General features: G+C 41.4%; 1 protein-coding gene across 2 annotated transcripts in view; it reads left to right on the top strand.

Annotated features, from left to right (window-relative positions):
* Window positions 1–21724, top strand: part of pola1 (polymerase (DNA directed), alpha 1) — a 316470-nt gene that overhangs the window by 74601 nt on the left and 220145 nt on the right. For both annotated transcript variants that reach the window (XM_086006560.1, XM_086006561.1), the window contains exons 20-26: window positions 2274–2449; window positions 3431–3560; window positions 6208–6327; window positions 8224–8335; window positions 8923–9047; window positions 11117–11266; window positions 15513–15635. In XM_086006560.1, coding sequence (XP_085862686.1) covers window positions 2274–2449; window positions 3431–3560; window positions 6208–6327; window positions 8224–8335; window positions 8923–9047; window positions 11117–11266; window positions 15513–15635 — 936 coding nt within the window. The remainder of the gene's footprint in view (window positions 1–2273; window positions 2450–3430; window positions 3561–6207; window positions 6328–8223; window positions 8336–8922; window positions 9048–11116; window positions 11267–15512; window positions 15636–21724) is intronic.

The following is a 21724-nucleotide window of genomic DNA, read 5'->3' as shown; positions in this document are numbered from 1 at the left end:
GGAAACCCACACACAATGTGACCTCGGAATGCTAAGTATTATCCCAGATGCAAAGTGAAGGGGAAAACACTTGTCATCATACCTACATTTAAAAAACAAAATTAGCAGTCTGTACAATGACACCCTTAATGTTGAGATGTGAGAATTGGTACAGTTAATGTTGCAAGAATTGTTCAGTAAGACTTAGTATGGTCTTACAGCAGTTAGCTTTAAAAAGCTAGATATGTATTTTGTTAATTGCAATTACTTTAGACGATTTGCTGCTTAATAAAGAAGGTGTCACAGCACTAATATATTATCATTTATAAATCAGACTTTTACAAAGAATTTTTTTTAACCTGTTCATAGCAAGGGAAATAACTGGATGAATTAGATTCCAGTGTGAGGGAACTGAGTTACTCTTTGAGTTAGGTAGTCCACCTGTGCTTCTGATTCAACTGCATCCACAGGGAAGGAAAGTGCAGGAGAGAGTATTTTAATACAAGGTAGGCCCCTATCTAATGATTGTGACTTGAAACTAGCTGAGATCATTTTAGCCCCCTCCTTCATCTCCCCAAGCAGAGGCCTGACAATTTGGGTTTCCTTTATCTGCAGTGGAGCTGATCCTGCATTTGGCCCACTAGTTTGTGCTGGTGTTTGTACTCCACACGAGTCTCCTCCCATTCAATCTACCTCATCTCAGCCTTTCAGCATATCTTTCTATTCCCTTTTCTCTCATGTACTCGTCTAGTTTCCTTTTGAAAGCATCCAAGCTATTTACCTCAACCACTTCCGGTGGTAGCGAGTTCCACATTCTAACCACTCTGAGTAAAGAAATGTTGTCTTATTTCCCTAATGGATTTATTAGTAACTATCTTGTATTTATGGCCCCTAGTTTTGGATTCTCCCACAAGTGGAAACATTCTCTCCACATCTACCCTGTCCAACCCATTTATAATTATGATGAAGACCTATCGGATCTCTCCTAAATCTTCTCTTTACTAAAGAAAAAAGCCCCAACCTGTTCAATCTTTCACAATAGCTGCAATCTCTGTTCTGGTACCATAGTTGTAATTTTTTTTTGCCCTTTCTCCAGCGCTTCTGTGTCCTTTTTAATAATATGGAGACCAGAACTGTGCACAGTACTCTGTGTGGCCTGTTCAGTGTGCGGCCTATACAAGTATAACACAACTTAACTACTTTTGAATTCTATACACCTAAAAATAAACCCCAGTGCTTGTTAGCATTTTTAATTGCTTTGCTGACCTACGATGCTGCTTTTAATGATTTGTTCACCTGTATCCCTAAATCTCTCTGCTCTTCTATCCCATTCAGTTTCTTATTTTCTAAGGTGTGGGTGATGTTTCTATTTTTCCTGCCAAAGTGCATCACCTCACATTTATCTACGTTAAAGTTCATTTGCCACTTAACTGCCCAGTCTGCACGTTTTCTAATGTCTTCATGTATTATGTTGCATTCTTCCTCAGTGTTAGCTATACCCAACACCCCCCCCAGTGGCCAGGGGGGGCAGTGACTGAATAAGTCATGTTCTATGATATGGTATGTTTTAAATGGGGTTTTGGGGATTGCATGCCCTTTGTTTTTAAATCCGCTTCACTCGCATTTACAGGTGAGTTCTGTGGAATATAATGGGGAAAGTGACAAAGACCAAGTCAATTCAAAGTTTGGGTGTGCTGCTAGAATGCAGATTTATGCTGATTCGCAACGCCAGCTTGCTGGGTGGGGGCATGCATTCTATTCAGTTTTACCCTTCTCCTCTCTTACACACAGGCCCCTAAGGGGATCATACAAATTGCCCTCGGCCTCTTGCTGGAGAACAATATGCAGTACGCTATCTTCCAAAATTGTCAGTTAGATATGCTTTTTACTACATGCAACGAGGCCCATCAGCAAGCAGCTCTGGAGAAAATCTGTTAAATCGGTATACGACCTGGCAAAATTCAGTATTGTGGCAGCACTCCTGTGTGTCGTCCAGGTCAAAACCATGGGTATCATCCTCCGGGTAGCATTTAAAAAATGGTGTCATCTCTAGAATGGGAGTGTATTGTATGTTGACAGTACTCTCGCCCTGTGCTTACCTTTCCCTTTAAATTGGTCTATTGCTTGCACTCGGGGTTCTAACTCCTCCAGGCCAGTTGCCCTGCTGTTGCTGATGTAACGCAGCAAAAAGATGTTGGCTCACATTTTAACTGGTTCTTGGCATCCAGACTTCTTCCTTTACAGAGCTGATATTCCTCTCAATAATTCAACTTGCCGTCACTTTCTTATTAAAGGGTCGTGGCGGATTTGCGGAAAAGAATGCAGCTTGTGGCAGGCTGATTTGTGATGTTGAAATTTCTGCCAAAGAGCTGATCCGATGCAAGAGTTACAATTTAACTGAGCTGGTTCACCAGATTCTCAAAACCGAGAGGGTGACTATTCCAGCTGAAAACATTCGTAATCTTTATAGGTGAGTAATGTTCAGAATTTGCACAACTTTTTTCAAATCAAAGTTTTAAAGAGGTATTATTTGAGGAGACCCAATATAATTAAGTCCAGGGCAGAAGAGGGAGGGGGCTTAGCGATGCACTGGGTTCGACTCTCGCCTTTTAGTTGTGGGACCAGATTTCAAATTTTCTCAGACTGGTGAGATGTAAGATCCCTGTATCTGCTGGGGTCTTTCCTATTTCGATTCCTATGTGAAATGGGATGCAAACCACCTAGTTGACGACGTTTATAGCACTAAGTTGGTAACCTCACTTGGAGACCACAGGCCTGCTGTTGGAGGTAAATGGAAAAGTATCATCTAGGAGTAGTTGGGCTGGCGAAGGAGCTTTACCCTACATTTAACCATGCTATACCTGACCTGGGGTACCCGATGTTGACATTGGGTACCTGAAGTGCAAATTACTCCAGTTCCCAGTACCAACATTCGTCATCCAGATGAGTGAAGCTGATTTACCAGGAAGGTATCATCATCACGTTGGATGACTGATGGTAGAATAGCATTTTTGCAGAAAACACAACTGGCTGGGCCAAACCTGATGGAAACAATGGTCCCAAAACATCAACCCTTGACCGTATCATAGCTGGACCGTTATTGTTTCCTGACAATATACGGGAATGGAATATTTATCGTGGGATGTCATTTACAAATCTAGTCTGAAGCTTGATGCATTTTATTGGGCCTGGTGTTTGGCTTAATCGCAGAGAAGCAGTCCCATATCACATTTGCACTTTTAATCATCAGTTATCATTTGCAGAGATGCTGAAAATACATTGTATTGAATCAGAATGTTTTTGTTAAATGCTGAACGCTGTAGACAAACTGCATAGGTTAGCAAAATATATTTTTAGTATATCAGCGTAGTTACAGGACACTGATCCAGTAGCCATGTATTTGCTGCTGTATGGTGTGACGTTATTAACATTTTTTGTTTTGTTCCTCCAGTGACTCTCCTCGCCTCATGCACCTTCTTGAGAATACATGGATGGATGCGAAATTCATCCTGCAGATCATGTGTGAACTGAATGTTCTTCCTTTAGCTCTGCAAATAACCAGCATTTCTGGAAATGTCCTGGTAATGTTGGAATTTTCACATTATTTTTATGTTAAAATCTTCCCTAAAGCCCCCCTCCCCCCATGTTGTAAATCAGATTTAGATTGACTATTGCAGTCTTTTTTTATTTAACTTTTAAACATTAGCTTTTAATTGTTACCAGTTAAAGTAATGAGACCATAATTAAAGGCGTGCAGATGTTAAGAAATAAAAGTTGAAAATGTGCCAACAACACAAGCTTTTTAAAAAATTTTGCAAATTGCTTTTAGGCATATTTGGCAGCGTCAGTAAGTCACCATTTTATAGTGTAAGCTGATCTGCATATTTTGCAAATCTATGGGGCTAGATCAAGTCCACCAAAAATCATACCAGTAAAATGTGTGTACGTAACCTTGATGATGCAAAAAGGCAGAATTGTTGGTACAGGGTATTTTTTTTTCTGTTCCTGTTCCAGTTGTTTCCCCTGCAATGCTGAAGGAGTTAACTCTTGCTAGGGTAAGGTTCAGCTAGTGCTGTTAGCTCTTCGGTACAAAGTGACCATTATTCATGTGCTTGGCTATTTGACTGTAGAGTGCATCAAAACTAAGCCTAATTCTGTTCTCAGCAAATTAACATGTACACACATTTTCCAAAATAAGCTTAAAACTATGTGAAGCCAATTAGTTCCATTGTCTGACTGCAGAAATACATTCACTTAGCAACACTCACTCAAGATCGCTCTTTGAAAGAGCAGGTGCAGGCTCGATGGGCCAAATGGCCTCCTGTGCTGTACTAATCTATGTTCTTGAGAGACATTTATGGAAACCCTTTATGTATCTGCATTAATATAATATTACCCAACTTAAAAGTCCAAAATAAATTGCATAGTTTACTGAGTGAAAGCCTATTAATTGTCATAGAAACATAGAAAATAGGAGCAGGAGTAGGCCATTCAGCCCCTCGCGCCTGCTCCGCCATTCAATGCGATCATGGCTGATCATCCAAATTCAGTACCCGGTCCTGGCTTTCTCCCCATACCCCTTGATCCCTTTAGCCTTAAGAAATATATCCAACTCCTTCTTGAATATATTTAATGTATTGACCTCTACTGCCTTCTGTGGTAGAGAATTCCACAGGTTCACCACTCTCTGGGTGAAGAAATTCCTCTTCATTTCTGTCCTAAATGGCTTACCCCTTATCCTTAGACTGTGACCTCTGGTTCTGGACTCCCGACCATCAGGAACATCCTTCATATATTGTGTGTGTGTCTGCTTTTATGGTGTGCAGTTCCAGTCTACATTAATCTTGCTTCTTAATTTTTAGAATTATATTTTTATGTAAACATTTGTAATGGCAAAATCCAATGTCAACATTTGCCTGTCACAGTGTAATTGTAGGTCTCCTGTTGTAAGTAGCATTGTTGCACTCCTCTTTCTGTTTCCCACATCCTCCCTAAGGCTTAACTGTTCAGTGCTGCTTAACTGGTTTTACCCTGATTCCAGTTCCCCTCTTCAAATGACTGCTTCTCCCCCAAAAGTTGAAAATCTCCTCTGCTGGGTCTGGCTCTGCAGTAATATGCCTGGTTCTCGCTGCTCCCAGTAAGGCCCACCCTCTGCCATATCCCTTATCTGGAAATCTCCTTTACTATCTCTGCCATCCTGTGATTTGCTTTCAGCCTCTTGCAGGCCACTGGACTGCTGCCTTCTGTGGCCGCTAACTTGCCGTCAGCAGTTCACTTTCCAAAGCACAGACTGCTTGCACTGTATTTCCCTGCTGATACCTGCTGGCCCAGTAACCTATTAATTCAACATTGCCTGCTGCTCCATTCAATTAATGTTTTGTTGGTTTGACCAACTGCTCTGAGTTGATTAATTTCTTTTCTCCTCCTCTGTCTTGGTTTCTTTAAATATATCTCTTGGACCCTGACTCTGCTCACAACCCTGATTTGCACCTCAGTTGGCAGCTTCGTCACTCTGCCCCGCGCCCCCACCCCCCCCCTAATCTCTGCTCCACCTCACCCAGAGCTAGAGTGGCAGATTTGTGGGTAGATAGAGGTCTGTAAACAAAGAGGTAGAGATCAGTAGGATAGAGACATCAGGGGAGGTGGAAGTCATGAGTTCACAGACATTGAAGGTAGAGCCAGTCAGAGAGAGACCTAGATAGGGGCATCAACGAACCTGGGGGCAGAAAGGTCAGCAGACAGACCGACAGAGAGAGATATTATGGGAAGGTACAGACATTGCAGGAGAGTAACACATTGAGTAAGAAAAAAAAGAAATCATGGGGGAAACGGGAGTGGGGTAGAGACACAGACTGGTTAGGGTGTTGGAATGAGAAAGAGACAAAGATCATGAGGTGAGAACTCGCTGAGCAACATGGGAGATCTACTAATAAATATTACGCATAGATCTCCCATGGCATTGCTCATAAGTTGGAGGAACTGCCAGTTTATGAAGATGGGGATGTTACCAAACTGGCAGGAAGTAAGTGACACAGAAAATACTTGTTTTCAGTTAGACTTTTTATTATTAATAAATCACCTGTAGCATTAGTAGAGGATACGCTGTTTCCTAACTATTAATGTTACCAACAAAGCATTAAAGGAAGTGAGCATAACATTGGCAGGAAATGCTTGCTATATGCAAGACTTTTATTATTGATGTTTTAAAAGTTGATTTATCTCTCCTAGTCACGAACGCTGATGGGTGGCCGTTCTGAGAGAAATGAATATTTGCTGCTGCATGCTTTCCATGAAAGAAACTACATTGTACCTGATAAGCCTTTTTTCAAGAAGCATGTGCAAGAGTCTGTGAGTACCGCAACACTTTAATATTATGCCTTGTTTCCTGCAGTCTTTATATACAGGAAACTTTCTGGTATCCGGCACGGACGGGACCGACGTGGTGCCGGTTCAGTAACAATTCCGGATAACCGAACGCTATAGTGAAAGATACGGACCTTAGAGCTCCGTATAAAGCAACAAACCCTGTTGCTTAGCTTCAGAAGAACGTCCACAAGTTGCAAGCGTCTCTGTAGCTTAGCAACAGCTGCAGCCAAACCCTTGCCTTCCTCAATTTGTTGCTGTGCAAGTAATAAAAGTTAGCTGAAACCGACTCCTGAATTTTGCCGGTTAACCGACATTTCCGGTTATTTAGGGGCCGGTTAATCGAAAGTTTCCTGTATTGTTTTATCTTGATTGTTTTGTCAAAATGTGGCCAAGAGAACTTGTTTTCTATTTGGTGACAGTGAATATCACGCATTAATTTGTTGAGTATGGGAACATAATTGGATGCGACCGTTCTTGCTGACCACAATCTAGCGATTGTTCAGTGTTTAATGTAGAATGAAATGATTCATGAGGAAATAACTAGAAATCCTATTAATATTATAGGGTGGCTGGGTGCTGTATGTATTTTATTTCTGTACATATATCATTGACTTTGAAAGTTATTATACTGCTGTAGTGTACTTCCAATGACACATCATTTGAATACTGAAATCTGGCAGAAGGAATCCATTTTCAATTGACAGCTCGCTCAATTGAAGGCAATTGGGTGTTATAATGCTGCAGTAAAATTCTGGATGCAATGAGACAGTTGAGAGGGCTGTGTAAATAACTGTGGAATTGTAAAATTAGTGATCTGATGAGCTTCAATGATTTGAAACCTTTTTTATAGGACTTGGGAAATGTCCATTTTAAGATCCCTGAGCCTGATTTACTTGCCTCATTAGGTTTCTCTTCCATTTTAGATTGTGCCCATAATTTGTAGGCGCTAGGTTTAAAAAGTTTTTTTTTAATTGGTTATTCTGTTATGGCATGATTTATCTAAACTGACTTTTTTTAAAAAAAAGAGGCTTTCATGAAACTCAAACAAGTCAGTCATGGAAATACAAGTGGCATCGGTTGCTTAAAAACTTTCACCACCTCCAGACATCCCAAAACGCTTTACAGCCAATCCAATACTTTTGAAGTACAGTCACTGTTGTAATGTAGGAAACGCAGCAGCCAATTTGCACACAGCAAGGTCCACAAACAGCAATGTGATAATGACCAGATAATCAGTTTTAATGATGATAGTTGAGGGATAAATATTGGCCAAGAAACCAGGAAGAAATCCCCTGTAGAACTTCTTCGAAAAGTACCATGGAGCCTCGGAAAAGACGAGCCTCCCTCAGTACTGGCACAAGGAGTGTTGGCCTGGATTATGTGCTCTGGAGTGGGACTTGAACCCATGACCTTCTGACTGAAGTCGGAGTGCCACTCACTGAGCCACAGCTGATAGCCTGGTTAAAATACTGTAGATGTTTTTGTGGGGATGGATTTTTTAGAATATTAATGTTTTAGTCTTAAACAATTGTTACATTTGTGCATATTTTGTACCTAAAATTATGAAGCTATTTTGTGTAATTTCTTCTGAATGTCGTACTGCCAGGTGACATTTTCAGAATCTAAAATAAGCCAGATAACCTGTGCTTCCAGACTTGCTGAGTATTTCAGATTATTTTCTTTTTGGGATCTCACTTGGATTCTTGCTCATATATTTTAGATGAAAAAGGTATCTTTATAGCATGATTAGCATCAGTGTATTATCCACACCAAACAAGTGGCCTGCCTGCCCCTTCTGTGAGGCTGCTGCCTTCAACTGTTCAGCTGCAGCATGAAAACATCTTCTGTTTTTCATGACTTGAATTTTGGCCCGATCAGGTAGATGATGATGAAGAACATGTTGATGGAGGAGGTGGAAGTGTAGGCAAAATGAAGAAAGGTCGAAGAAAAGCAGCATATGCTGGTGGTTTGGTCTTGGAACCCAAAGTTGGTAAGTTTAAGAATTCTGGACATTGTAAAATAAATCCATGCCACATTTATGTTCCTTCTCCCACCTCTTTTTTTTCTTATGTCTTTTTTTTTCCTGCTTAACCCTCCTTTCCAGAAAGCACTGTTTCATATTGAGGCGTAGATTCATGAGCAACAGCAATCTTGTGGTGTCTTGCTGAAATGGCATATTCTGTGTGGAAGTCTAGACATGTAGTGTTGGACTATTTTGTCTTGGGGAACCATTACATCTGAGCCCATGCCTGGCTTCAATAAACTTCCACCTAAATACACTTCCAATATTGAAATTGACTAAATTGGGGCAGATGACAGATTAAACCTGGGACCTCCCTGATTGAGCCATAAACTACAGGCTTTTAACCTGCCCTTGACTTAGATTCCTCAATAAAATAAACCAGCTACCTCTAACACACAGTTAGAAAGTGGATTTGACATATTTTTCCTGTTAACAAAATACAAGTTACCCAATCTCATCTGGATAATTTGTTCCTTTACCCCATTGTATGATGGTTGATTTAAATGTGGCCTTCCTGTAACAGTTGGATGTTTATAATCTCTCTCTTTTTTCAGGTTTCTATGACAAATTCATATTGCTGCTTGACTTCAATAGCTTGTATCCTTCAATCATTCAGGAATTCAATATCTGTTTCACTACTGTGGAGAGAAATGCTGCAAATTCTCAAAAGAATCTGGAGGTAAGAACAATCTTCCAGATGGCTTGCACATTGTGAATATTGTAACTGACTGACTGAATAGAAAGTTAGCCGAAGTATCTGGAAGGATCTTCCTGTTATGTTGCCTTCATTAGCCGAGGCATAGAATATAAGAGCAGGGAGGTTATGATGGAGCTGTACAAAGTGCTAGTTAGGCCACAGCTGGAATACTGTGTGCAGTTCTGGTCGCCACACTATAGGAAGGATGTGATTGCATTGGAGAGGGTGCAGAGGAGATTCACCAGGATGTTGCCTGGGCTGGAGCGCTTCAGCTATGAAGAGAGACTGGACAGGCTGAGGTTGTTTTCCTTAGAGCAGAGAAGGCTGAGGGGGACCTGATTGAGGTGTACAAAATTATGAGGGGCATAGATAGGGTAGATAGAAAGGAACTGTTCCCCTTAGTAGAGGGGTCAATAACCAGAGAGCATGGTTTCAAGGTAAGGGGCAGGAGGTTTAGAGGGGATTTGAGGGAAAAAATTTCACCCAGAGGGTGGTTGAAATCTGGAATTCACTGCCTGAAAGGGTGGTAGAGGCAGGAACCCTCAACATTCAAGAAGCATTTAGATGAGCACTTGAAATGCCATAGCATACAAGGCTACGGACCAAGTGCTGGAAAATGGGATTAGAATAGATGGAGCTTGATGGACCAAAGGGCCTCTTTCTGTGCTGTATATAAATGTATGACTCTATATGTTACACTTGGTGTCCGCTCATTATTATCAATTAATTTAAATTTTTAACATTGAGAAAGTGGCACTTGCTAAAATAGTAGTATCTGTGATGTTTTTACCAGGATTTATATTCCTGCAAATGAGAGAGAGAGAGAGAGAGAGAATGAATATTCGGAACCAAGACTGAGTAACGTTGTCTTGTCTAAGAGCTGCTTACTTAGTCTACCTACTTCAAAACACAAACTTGGCATTTACTTCTCGATTTATCCAGTCCTTTAAACATTGGTGATGTCCTGTGGGTTTGGGTGCTTTCACCTAAGCTTCTCAATTTTAGAAAAAATGAGCTTCCAAGTACAAACTATTCCCCTCAAGCTAGATTCTCAAGTAAATGATGGTGATTCTTCTCAGAATAGCCACATACCCAGAATGGCTGTATAGTTCTTCTGGTGTCAAAGCTATTGTGATTTGGAAGTCCTTTCTTGAGAGATTCCCAGTTTCAGATTCTTGTTTTGCTACATGCATAAGCCCTTCCAATGTACTTAAGTTTGACTGGAGAAAGATCATTCCTATTTAGAAGAATGACACTCTAGTTTCTTTAGGCCCCACCACACCATTCTTAATTTACTTGACGAAATGACCTCTTTCAACTTGCCTATTCCACAGATGCTGCCTGACTTCTTGAACGTTTCCAGCATTTTCTGTTTTTTGTTTCAGACTTACAGCATTTTTTTGCTTTTTGACTTCTTTCTAGTCTCTGCTTACGCTACTCTTTATTGGGCTGCTTGAAGTTGTGACGGCCTGGTTAACTTGCCTCTTATTTTCCACTCTCTCCCCCTGCTATTGGCAAACATAATCCCCATTGAGACAAGAATAAGTTCAAATGTGCCAAAACCTAATTTGAATGTTCATGTAGGTGAAGGCGTGTTGAGATTTTCATAGTTTCTATAGCGGAGGCGTTAATATAGAAAAGTGAGTATATCTCTAACTGGTTATTAGTTTACATTTTGATTCCATTCAATACTTTTGATATTTATAAATGTTATATTTGGTTTCAAGTGCTCATCATTATAAAGAACAGATTTGTTACTATATATTGCATATTTTAGGGATTTTGATTTTTACTGATGTCGTTGATTGGGGACTGTATTGATTTTGGTGAATACTTTGGCAAATGAAGACAATCTATTGAAAAGTCTCTTCACAGGAGATTAGTTGGAGTAGTTTGTCTTGTCACTCGAGGCAGAAGAGAATTTTTCTTTTCGGCATAGTTGAGAGTTTAACTCTCCGCAGAAAGTATAAGAACTGAAACTTTATTAACCTGTGTTTGTGCTATATTGTCAACATATGTTACTTCAGTTTCTATTTGTTTTTTTCCCCAAGGGTGATGAACTAGAAGAAATTCCTGAAATACCAGACCAAGATCAGGAGATGGGTGTTCTGCCCAAAGAAATCCGGAAACTGGTGGAGAGGCGACGTCAAGTCAAGCAGCTGATGAAGCAACCAGACTTAAATCCAGACCTCTATTTGCAGGTAGCTTTTCAAATACGGGATGACTGTTACTTGAGTAGCTGTATATCTCTCTCGGTTTTTTAAGTGTTTGCCAATGAAGGAGGCTTAATGTTTCACACCCTGAAAGTTCTGCAGAGTGTACAAGCTGTACTGAGGAATCGTACTGTTATACAGAGAAAAGTTATGTCTTTCTGATTTTGGCTGGACAAATGCTGTGGTGTCTTTGTCACTGAGGACACGAAGTTAATTGTTCTTCGAAAAATTGTGGTTGTTGTCATGAATTGACTTCTAGATTTTATTTTGCTTTATGGAGCATTCTATATGAAGCAATAATTACAACTGCTAAAACAGTTCTGCATCCCTAAGCTGAACTTATTGTGGTTTCCAAATGAAAGCAGGTCAAAGTTAATCTTTTAAAGCTTGGAATAACATTTTCTCAAAGTAACTAGGTTTCCCTCCCAAGGATGCAATAGAATCTTGATTGAGGAAAATGTGCCCCAATTGGAAAAAAGAAAGACTTGCATTTATATAGCGCCTTTCACGACCACCAGATTTCCCAAAGCACTTTACAGCCAATGAAGTACTTTTTGAAGTGTAGTCACTGTTGTAATGTAGGAAATGCGGCAGCCAATTTGCGTACAGCAAGCTCCCACAAACAGCAATGTTATAATGACCAGATAATCTGTTTTAGTGATGTTGATTGAGGGATAAATATTGGCCAGGACACCGGGGATAATTCCCCTGCTCTTCTTCAAAATAGTGCCATGAGATCTTTTACATCCACCCGAGAGAGCAGACGGGGCCTCGGTTTAAAGTCTCATCCTAAAGACTGCACCTCCCTCAGTACTGCACTGCAGTGTCGGCCTAGATTTTGGTGCTCAAGTCCCTGGATTGGGACGTGAACCCGCAATCTTCTGACTCAGAGGCAAGGGTGCTACCAACTGAACCACAGCTGACGCTCAAGAGCCTTTAGAGATGCTTCAATGCATAATGGGGTGCTCACATTTATAATGGGGAACAAGGAAATGGCAGAGTAATTAAACAAATACTTTGGTTCTGTCTTCACGGTAGAGGACACAAATAACTTCCCAGAAATGCTAAGGAACCAAGAGTCTAGTGAGAAGGAGGAATTAAAGGAAATTAGTATTAGTAAAAAAAAAAAATAGTGCTGGAGAAATTAATGGGACTGAAAGCCGATAAATCCCCAGGGACTGATGATCTGCATCCCAGAGTACTAAAAGAGGTAGCCATGGAAATAGTGGATGCAATGGTTGTCATCTTCCAAAATTCTATAGATTATGGAACAGTTCCTGCAGATTGGAGGGTGGCAAATGTAACCCTACTATTTTTTAAAAAAAAGGAGGGAGAGAGAAAACAGGGAACTACAGACCGGTGAGCCTAACATCAGAAGTAGGGAAAATGCTAGCGTCTTTTAGTAAAGGATGTGATAACATAATGCTTGGAAAATATCAATGGGATTAGACAAAGTCAACATGGATTTATGAAAGGGAAATAGTGTTTGACAAACCTACTGGAGTTTTTTGAGGATGTAACTGGTAGAATAGATAAGGGAGAACCAGTGGATGTGGTGTATTTGGATTTTCAGAAGGCCTTTGATAAAGTCTCACATAAGAGGTTAGTGTGCAAAATTAAAGCACATGGGATTGGGGGTAATATACTGGCATGGAATGAAAATTGGTTAACAGACAGGAAAGAGCGAGTAGGAATAAATGGGTCTTTTTCGGGGTGGCAGGCGGTGACTAGTGGGGTACCGCAGGGATCAGTGCTTGGGCCCCAGCTATTCACAATATATATCAATGATTTGGATGAGGGAACCAAATGTAATATTTCCAAGTTTGCTGACTACACAAAACTAGGTGGGATTGTGAGTTGTGAGGAGGATGCAAAGAGGCTTCAAGGCGATTTAGACAAGTTGAGTGAGTGGGCAAATACATGGCAGATGCAGTATAACGTGGATAACTGTAAAGTTATCCACTTTGGTAGGAAAAACAGAAAGGCAGAGTATTATTTAAATGGTGATAGATTGGGAAATGTTGATGTACAGAGGGACCTGGGTGTCCTTGTACACCAGTCACTGAAAGCAAACATGCAGGTGCAGCAAGCAGTTAGGAAGGCAATTGCTATGTTGGCCTTCATTGCAAGAGGACTTGAGTACACGAGCAAGGATTCTTACTACAGTTATACAGGGCCTTGGTGAGACCACACCTGGAGTACTGTGTGCAGTTTTTGTCTCCTTACCAAAGAAAGGATATACTTGCCATAGTGGAAGTGTAGCGAAGGTTCACCAAACTGAATCCTGGGATGGCGGGATTGTTGTACGAGGAGAGATTGGGTCGACTAGGCCTGTATTCACTAGAGTTTAGAAGAAAGAGGGGATCTCATTGAAACGTATAAAATTCTGACCGGGCTAGACAGACTGGATGCAGGGAGGATGTTTTCCCTGGCTGGGGGGTCTAGAACGAGGGGTCACAGTCTCAGGATACGGGGTAGGACATTTAGGACTGAGATGAGGAGAAATTTCTTCATTCAGAGGGTGGTGAACATGTGGAATTCTCTACCACAGGAGGCTGTGGAGGCCAAGTCACTGAATATATTTAAGAAAGAGATGGATAGATTTCTAGACGCAAAAGGCGTCGAGGTATAGGGAGAGAGCAGGAATATGGTATTGAGATAGAGGATCAGCCATGATCATATTGAATGTCAGAGCAGGCTCGAAGGGCCGAATGGCCTACTCCTGCTTCTATTTTTCTATATTTCACCATTGCCCAGTTCAGTGATTTAGCAGCATTGCCAATTGCATGTACCATTTTAAACCTGGCCAATGACTTGAAAAGCTACAAACTGCTATGGTTAAGGCCAAATTAAGGGAGAATGTGCAGAGCTATGGGGAAAGCTCTTTCAAAGGCACAATGGGCTGAACTTTCAAAGGCACAATGGGCTGAATGGCTTCCTTCTGTGCAGTATGATTCTATGAAAACCCTGTCTGGATAGTAATAACTTACTGCGCAAGCTCTAGGGAATTATTACCAGGCTGAGTGGAGGGCTTGAACTGTGCCCGTTACATTTTGTTTGCTGGAAGCTGCCTAGTCTTGATCTTTGACATTAAAAAAAAAAGTTGATACACAAAACAAACTGAAGCATGAAGTGATGATTCTCAGATGCAAGCTGAGTGAAGGGACCAGAATTTTATATAGAAATCCATTATTATTTACAACAATTTGATATTTTTTTCACATCTTTTTAGGTTTTTCTGAAATTCCTTTTGGGGGGGGGGGGTGCAGGAGGAGAAGTTGGTGACTTGTAACGTTTTATTTTTCTTTCTAAAATATACCATATAAAAGCATTTTTTTTGCTGCTTTAAAATGCACAAAATTGCACCATTTTAAATATAAATTGTAGGTAACGATAGGTAGCAAGGTTTTACCCACAATGGTTCCGGCACTTAAAGGCTTTTTACTTCCTTAAAATCTTCATGCATTTAGTGGCCACTTCTCTCGTCTTTGTGTGGGGGTTGGGTAGCAAATGGAGATCTCAACTAGCTATAGTCTCCAACTTGCCAGATATTTGCAAGGGATATCAACCTTTTCAAATTGCTCTCTCCCTTCTTATTCCCCCCCCCCCCCCCCATCTCCAATAATTTTCAACAAGGACACCACCTCAGTAAACCCCGAGCTTCACTGAGGCAGGAGCGGCTGTTCTCATTTATCACTTGACTGGCAACTTGGGCAGACTGTAAAAGCTGAACTGTATCATGGTTGGGATTGTAATGATACTGAAAAGCGTTAGCACGATTACTGCCTTAGTAATGTGACAGTTCTGGGTATATTACTGATTTATCACTTCACAGCAGCATTTTAAGATGATTTGTCTTTGGGGAAAAAACGCTGAAACATTTTAATATTTATAACATCACTTGTCACTCTTGGAGATGTCTGTGAGTGAGAAATATAGAATGTCTCTGGATTGAAGCCAGTGTTGAATTAGGCAATACTAATAGGCTGGTAATTTGTTTGATTATTGCAATTTCTTATGGCATTTACAATGATACTAGGGCTTTCTCTGGTTAGTATTTCAATAACGCCAGTTACAGTACTTTGTAACTCCAGTAGGGACTTTCCGCATGTTGACACCTGGAGATTATCCTCTTCATCAGCTGCTGAATGAAGTTAAGACTTTATCAGTATTCAACATTTTTGAGAGATGCTTTATTTCGTCTAATGACATGTGACTTTGTTTTCTGTTACAGTATGACATCAGACAAAAGGCCCTAAAGCTTACAGCTAATAGTATGTATGGCTGTCTGGGATTCTCCTACAGTCGGTTCTATGCCAAGCCACTTGCTGCTTTGGTCACACACAAAGGAAGAGAGGTGGGTGATTGTTGGAGCATTCTAATAATGTTCAGTTTTTAATTGAGTTGGTGGTGTATCTAAATATGTACTTGCATATGACCATTATGATTTGCTTAATTACATGGTGAAAATGTTGAGGCACTTTTGTAAGTGATAAATGTCCAGTGACTACATAACCCCGTAAGTTTAAACAATCTCTAGAATACTTCTGTTTTGATTGTGTGTAACTATCTCAATTGGAATGTTTGGGGTTGTTTACTTGCCAGATAAGCTACTGAAGTAATGCAGCCCTCGTGCAAGTTCTTAGTCACCTTCTCCATCTTGTGTTAGTAAAGATAGCCACGCCAACTGAAAAATCACCAAAACTTTTTTTTTGGTTCCATGAGTTGAGGGACTTGGTGCTGAGGAATGGAGTTCTTCGCTCTTTGTGATTCAGTATCAGTGCCTCCATCAGGCACAAGATGGGATAGAGCCTCATAAAATGAAAATACTTCCACTCAATCTCAACTCAATCTAAGAACTGCACACGTTATTACACCAGAAAGATTTGACCCATTCCCTCTGCCAGCCGTCCTTGTGACCTTTGTGTGGACCACAGTTGTGGTGAACTGGGTTGAAAATGTTCAATGGAAATTTGCAGCCAACAAATAGGAGGCTTTCATCCCATCAGTTTGGGCTGGATTTGAACTCACGTTCTTCAAGTGAAGAAATAATGTACTTAGTTTGTCATCTAGTCTCTCTCAGCTATGTTTTTAGTTGTTAGCCATGTTAAGCTTCTCTTGCGCTATATAAAGAGCACCTTAGCATCCCCTCTCTAATTCTTTTTCTCTTGATTTAGTAATTTTTTGAGGTGGTATTTACAATTGTACAAAAAAAATATTGATTCATGCCAAGTACTGTAGTACTCACTTTAAAATTTACCTCCACTGTGGGGACCCCTTGTCTAGCTGCTGGTCACATGTTATTCCTCCCACCGAGCCATGACTTGGCTTGTTGTAAATTCTGCCAGTCTGCCTCTGGACTATCTAGAAAAGAGGCTTCGTTACTCAGCCCAGGAGACTGTCACAGCTCATTGCTAAGGACCCAAAAAATAGCAAGAAAGAATGAATACAAGTCTTCATTGTCATAGCATTGGAGACTTAACATATACATGTACCCATGTCATGAATCCAAGCAGTTTGATTTATTCCAGTGATTCTGCAAGGTCCTCTTAATTGGCTTTGCGTCAGGGAAGAGAGCAAACCTGGGTTTCCAATTTCCTTGCAATTCATTATTAATTTTGGTATTGATTTAGGAGGTACGAGTCCTTGACTTAAAAGAACACTGTGATGTGCTAGCTTCATGGGTGTCTCAGACAGGGTTTTACAATCCTTTGTCTTAGTGGAACAAGTGTACAAAGCAATTCTTATTGCTGTATAGTATTCTATGGTACTGGGTAATATTTGACAGAGATGATTACCATAGTGCATAACTTTATTACCATGCTCCAGGTCTATTGGAGAATGATGAGACAACTGCACAATTCTACTCACGGAAGTTACAACACAGAAGGTGGCCATTCAGTCCACTGTACCTTTGCTGATGCTAGCTCTTCAACTGAACCTATCTAAATACATTTCTGTGCCCTTTATCCAATCCCTTTTTAAACTCAATTGCCAGCTGTGGTAAAACATTTTATGTTCCAATAACCCCTGTATGTGTTTAAAAAATCTTCATTCTTCTAATGATGGTCCTCAGTCTCTGCATCTTGTTACCAATTCACCAACCATTGGAAACAATCGCTCACTGTTTACTCTCAATTTTGGAAACCTCTTAGATGCTTCCTTACTTACTCTTTCAGTTAGAATAAAACAATTTCTTGAATGTTTCTTCATAGATATAACCCTTCATTTCTGATATTGTCCTAGTGAATCTTAACTGTACCCTTTCCATGGTTCTAATATCTTATAATGGGGTGCCCAGAATTGCATGCATTACTCCAATTGTGGCCTATTCAACGGCTCGGTATACTTCTATGTTCCATATTGAGAAAGCCGTACAAATGTTTAGGTTCCAGTCTCAGACATCCATTGACGTGTACAAATAAAGACAGGAAAGATTATTGTTTCAAATGTTTCCCATATACTCTTTCTGCCCACCTAACGCCTATTCTGTCCCTAGAATCTCTGCTCGACAATCTGTGTTCTGCCAATACCTCTCTGGGGCCTAATGCCCAAATACCTCCCTTCATCTTTTCCCCGCCACCGTGTCTCTTTTAGTAACCCACGAATATTTATTTCTCCCCTTCTCTCTCTGGTGCTGGAGACCACTGGTGGTGGCAATGATTGTCCCCAAGACATGCAGCACATCAGCAGAACATCATTGACCTGATGCAGTGGTGACCTACACCTTTCTTTGCCTGAACTTATGGGGAGGATGAGGTGAACTGAGCTTTCCCTCCCCAGAGTTTGCTAAGTTTCTCTATGGGGAGTGGAGTTGGTGTCTTCTTCGGCATCGACATTACTATGTCAGTCTAGGCATCAAAGGTATGAGGAGCAGTAATAATATTCAGTGTCTAATCCTAACAGGACTTTAGAGGTGGAAGATTGAAACGGGCAAGTGACAATAATGGGCCTGATGGTCTGCATATTTTTCAGGATGGAAGATTCAGATAGGGGCCAGTGGTCAGGAGGTGTATGGTGCAGTCAGCCAGCTGACATTCTGTGCAGAATCTAGAGAGGGTCATGACGGAGCTGCTGGGGAAAAGAAAATGAGGGTGTTAATCCCAATATTAGCATTGAAAAGGGTTCATATTCTATTCCTTCACCCTAGGCCAAACATTTATTGCTGGAATACATTTGGCTGGTCCTGTTCTGCTGATTGAAAGTGCCTTTGTAGAAGACCCAGTGCGAGGGAGCCTGTCTGGTAATGTTTGTTTAAAAGCAGGGCAGGGGCATTACCCTTAGTTGCATTGCAAATTCCTAACACAGCACCACAGGCCTCTGAATCCTATAATACTGATCGCTCACCACCTTTGAGATGTCTGAATCCACATAGCGCAGGGATTTTTTTTGCCAAATTAGAAGTTCTGGCCTGTTCAGACTAGGTAGAGAGCTTATGCCAAGATTCTTATCTTAGAGCAAAAGCAAAATACTGCAGATGCTGGAACTCTGAAATAAAAACAGAAAATGCTGGAAATACTCAGCAGGTCAGGACTGTGGAGCGAGAAACAGAGTTAACGTTTCAGGTCAATGACCTTTCGCCTTTCTTCCTAATTTCTCTGCACCGCCACACCAGTGATTGAAATTGGCAATTACGTATCACCTCGTTGTGTATGAGTGTCATTGTACCGTGCAGTTTATTCCCCTTTTGGCAGAATGTCACCAGAGAGAACTGTAATAAGGGCAGAGTCTCCCAAATGTGACTTGCTTCCTCAAGGCACATTTGAAGGTGAAGATTTGAAGATATTGCACTGGAGTGGCAACAGGCATTCGTCGATTCTCGAAGCCTCTTGCAATCCGAAACAGGGTATTTCAGAAAGTATTTAATTCTGCTTTGGAACTTTCTACTAACGGGGAAAATAGTCTGAAGTCGAAGGACCCCATCACTGACCATTCCATTTTATTTTTTTTGGACTGGTGCAGAATGATGAGGGGTCGTTGGAACAGCTTTTGTATTTTTGATATGAACAAGGGAGTCAAACCTACTCTCATAACCTAGCCCAGAACCCCTGTTTCTCTCCTAGTTTTTCCTCCAAGCTCATTTTGTCCTCGAGACCCACCTCCTGCTTCCTCAACCCCATTCCCTCAACTCCTGACCACGTAATTACCTTTCTTAGGAATTGCTCCTTCAACCCCTCCACCTCTCACGCAATGCAAGTTGTTGTCTGGCTGAAGCAATGGCAGTTAGTGTGGTGTTGATCCAGTCATTCCCTTAGTGGTCTGATTGTTCTGTCTAACACTTTTTCACAAACACTTTGTCTGTCTGCCTTTTTCTCTCTCTCTCCTTTTTTTCCACACACTTGGCCTGGAGGCAGATTTAAGGCCCCATGCCAAGGTCTCTCTTGTGGGAGACTGGTGTGAGAGTCATTTTGTCTCCCATTTGAGAGAGTACCTGTGTAGGGATGGGTTAGTGGGAAAAGGGAGCTTGGGATCTGAACTGAGAGGGGTTGATTTCTGTTAACTGAGTGTTGATGCATTGGACAACTATAAACAAAATAATTTTATATGAAGAAAGAACAAACTTGCATTTATATAGCGCCTTTCGTGACCTCCGGATATGCCAAAGCACTTTACAACCAATTAAGTACTTTTGAAGTGTAGTTACTGTTGTAATGTAGGAAATACAGCAGTCAGTTTGTGCACAGCAAAGTCCCACAAACAGCAATGAGACAAATACCAGATAATCTGTTGTTTTTAGTTGGTTAAGACATAAATATCAGCCAGGACCCTGGTGAAAACGCCCCTGTTCCTTTTCTGAAATAGTCCCATGATATCTTTTATGTTCACCTGAGAGGGTAGATGGAGTCTTGGTTTAACGTCTCATCCAAAAGACAGCACCTCCGACAGTCCAGCACTCCCTCAGTACTGCACTGGAGTGTCAGCCTAGATTCTGTGCTCAAGTCTCTAGTGTGGGACGAACCCACAACCTCCTGACTCTGAGGCGAGAGTGCCACCACTGAATCACAGTAAATTTAAATTGTTACCGGAACAATCTGATAGATTAATGTAAATTACAAACTTGAGAATTACATGGTAAATACCCTAAATAAACCTGTCGTCAACAACATCAATGTGATTGTAGCAGAATCTTGCCATTTTAACCGCATATAAATGGTCAGCCCAATGGTTTACTTATCATCTACCCTCGGGTTTAGGTTAGGCCAGGGAGGTTGACAGCCCTTGGGGTTGGTTTGGGGGGTGGCGGGGGCCAGGTTGAGCTGGTTGTTTCACTTGGGTTGGGCTGCATGGGGAGAATGGCCGAAATACTCAGGGCAGACGTCGGTGGGAGAAGAGTTGAACCAGGAGTACTTGGGCGAGCCTCAAGGGGGGGTGTGGAAGTGAGTGAAACTGGATTACTCTGGGTGTGCCTTGGAAGGAGTAAGTGAGCAGAGCTGGATTACTCTGGGTGTATCTCTGAAGGAGGGAGGGAGTGGTGCTGGAGACAGCCCACTTGGCAAGCCTTTGGACTAAGGTGGGAGCCGAGCACTTTCGGTGGCCTGGGAGAGTTGAACAAAAATGACTTGCATTTATAAAAACATAAGAACATAATAAATAGGAGCAGGAGTAGGCCATACGCCCCTTTGAGTCTGCTCCGCCATTCAATAAGATCATGGCTGAAATTCTGCATCATCTCCACTTTCCTGCCCTATCCCCACATCCTTTGATTCTCTTAGAGCCCAAAAATCTATCGATCTCTGTCTTGAATATACTCATCATCTGAGTATCCACAGCTCTCTGGGGCAGAGAATTCCAAAGATTCACAACCCCTTGAGTGAAGAAATTTCTCCTAATCTCAGTCCTAAATTGCCAACCCCTTATCCTGAGACTATGACCCCTAGTTCTAGATTCTCCAGCCAGGAGAAAACAGCCTCTTGGCATCTACCCTGTCAATCCCCCTCAGTACAGGAAACTTTCGTTTAACCGGAGGTTAAAAGTCCGGAAAGCTCTATCTACCGGCAAAATTCAGGAGCCGTTTTCTATAAGTTTTTTTTACTTCTCGTTGCTTTTTTTTTCCAGTCAGGCTCGGCAAGGTCTGTAGCTAAGCAACAGCTTCAGCTAGAGACACTTGCCGCTGCAGCCGACTGTTTTGAAGCTGTTGCTAAGCAACAGGGTTTGTTGATTCACACCAGCTCGGTCCCGTCAGTGCCGGATACCAGAAAGTTTCCTGTATCTTGTATGTTTCAATGAGATTACCCCTCATTCTTCTAAACTCCAGAGAATATAGGCCCATTCTACTCAACCTCTTCTCATAGGACAGCCCTGTCATCCCAGGAATCAATCTAGTGAACCTTTGTTGCACTCCCTCTAAGGCAAGTATATCCTTCCTTACATAAGGAGACCAAAACTGTACACAGTACTCCAGGTGTGGTCTCCCCAAAGCCCTATATAGTTGCAGCAAGACTTCCT

This window comes from Somniosus microcephalus, chromosome 14, assembly GCF_052327205.1.
Source record: "Somniosus microcephalus isolate GS21.2 chromosome 14, FLI_Smic_1.0, whole genome shotgun sequence".
In the NCBI taxonomy this organism is placed as follows: Eukaryota; Metazoa; Chordata; class Chondrichthyes; order Squaliformes; family Somniosidae; genus Somniosus; species Somniosus microcephalus.
The sequence above is the reverse complement of the archived record's forward strand: the minus strand, read 5'-3'. Positions and strand labels throughout refer to the sequence as shown.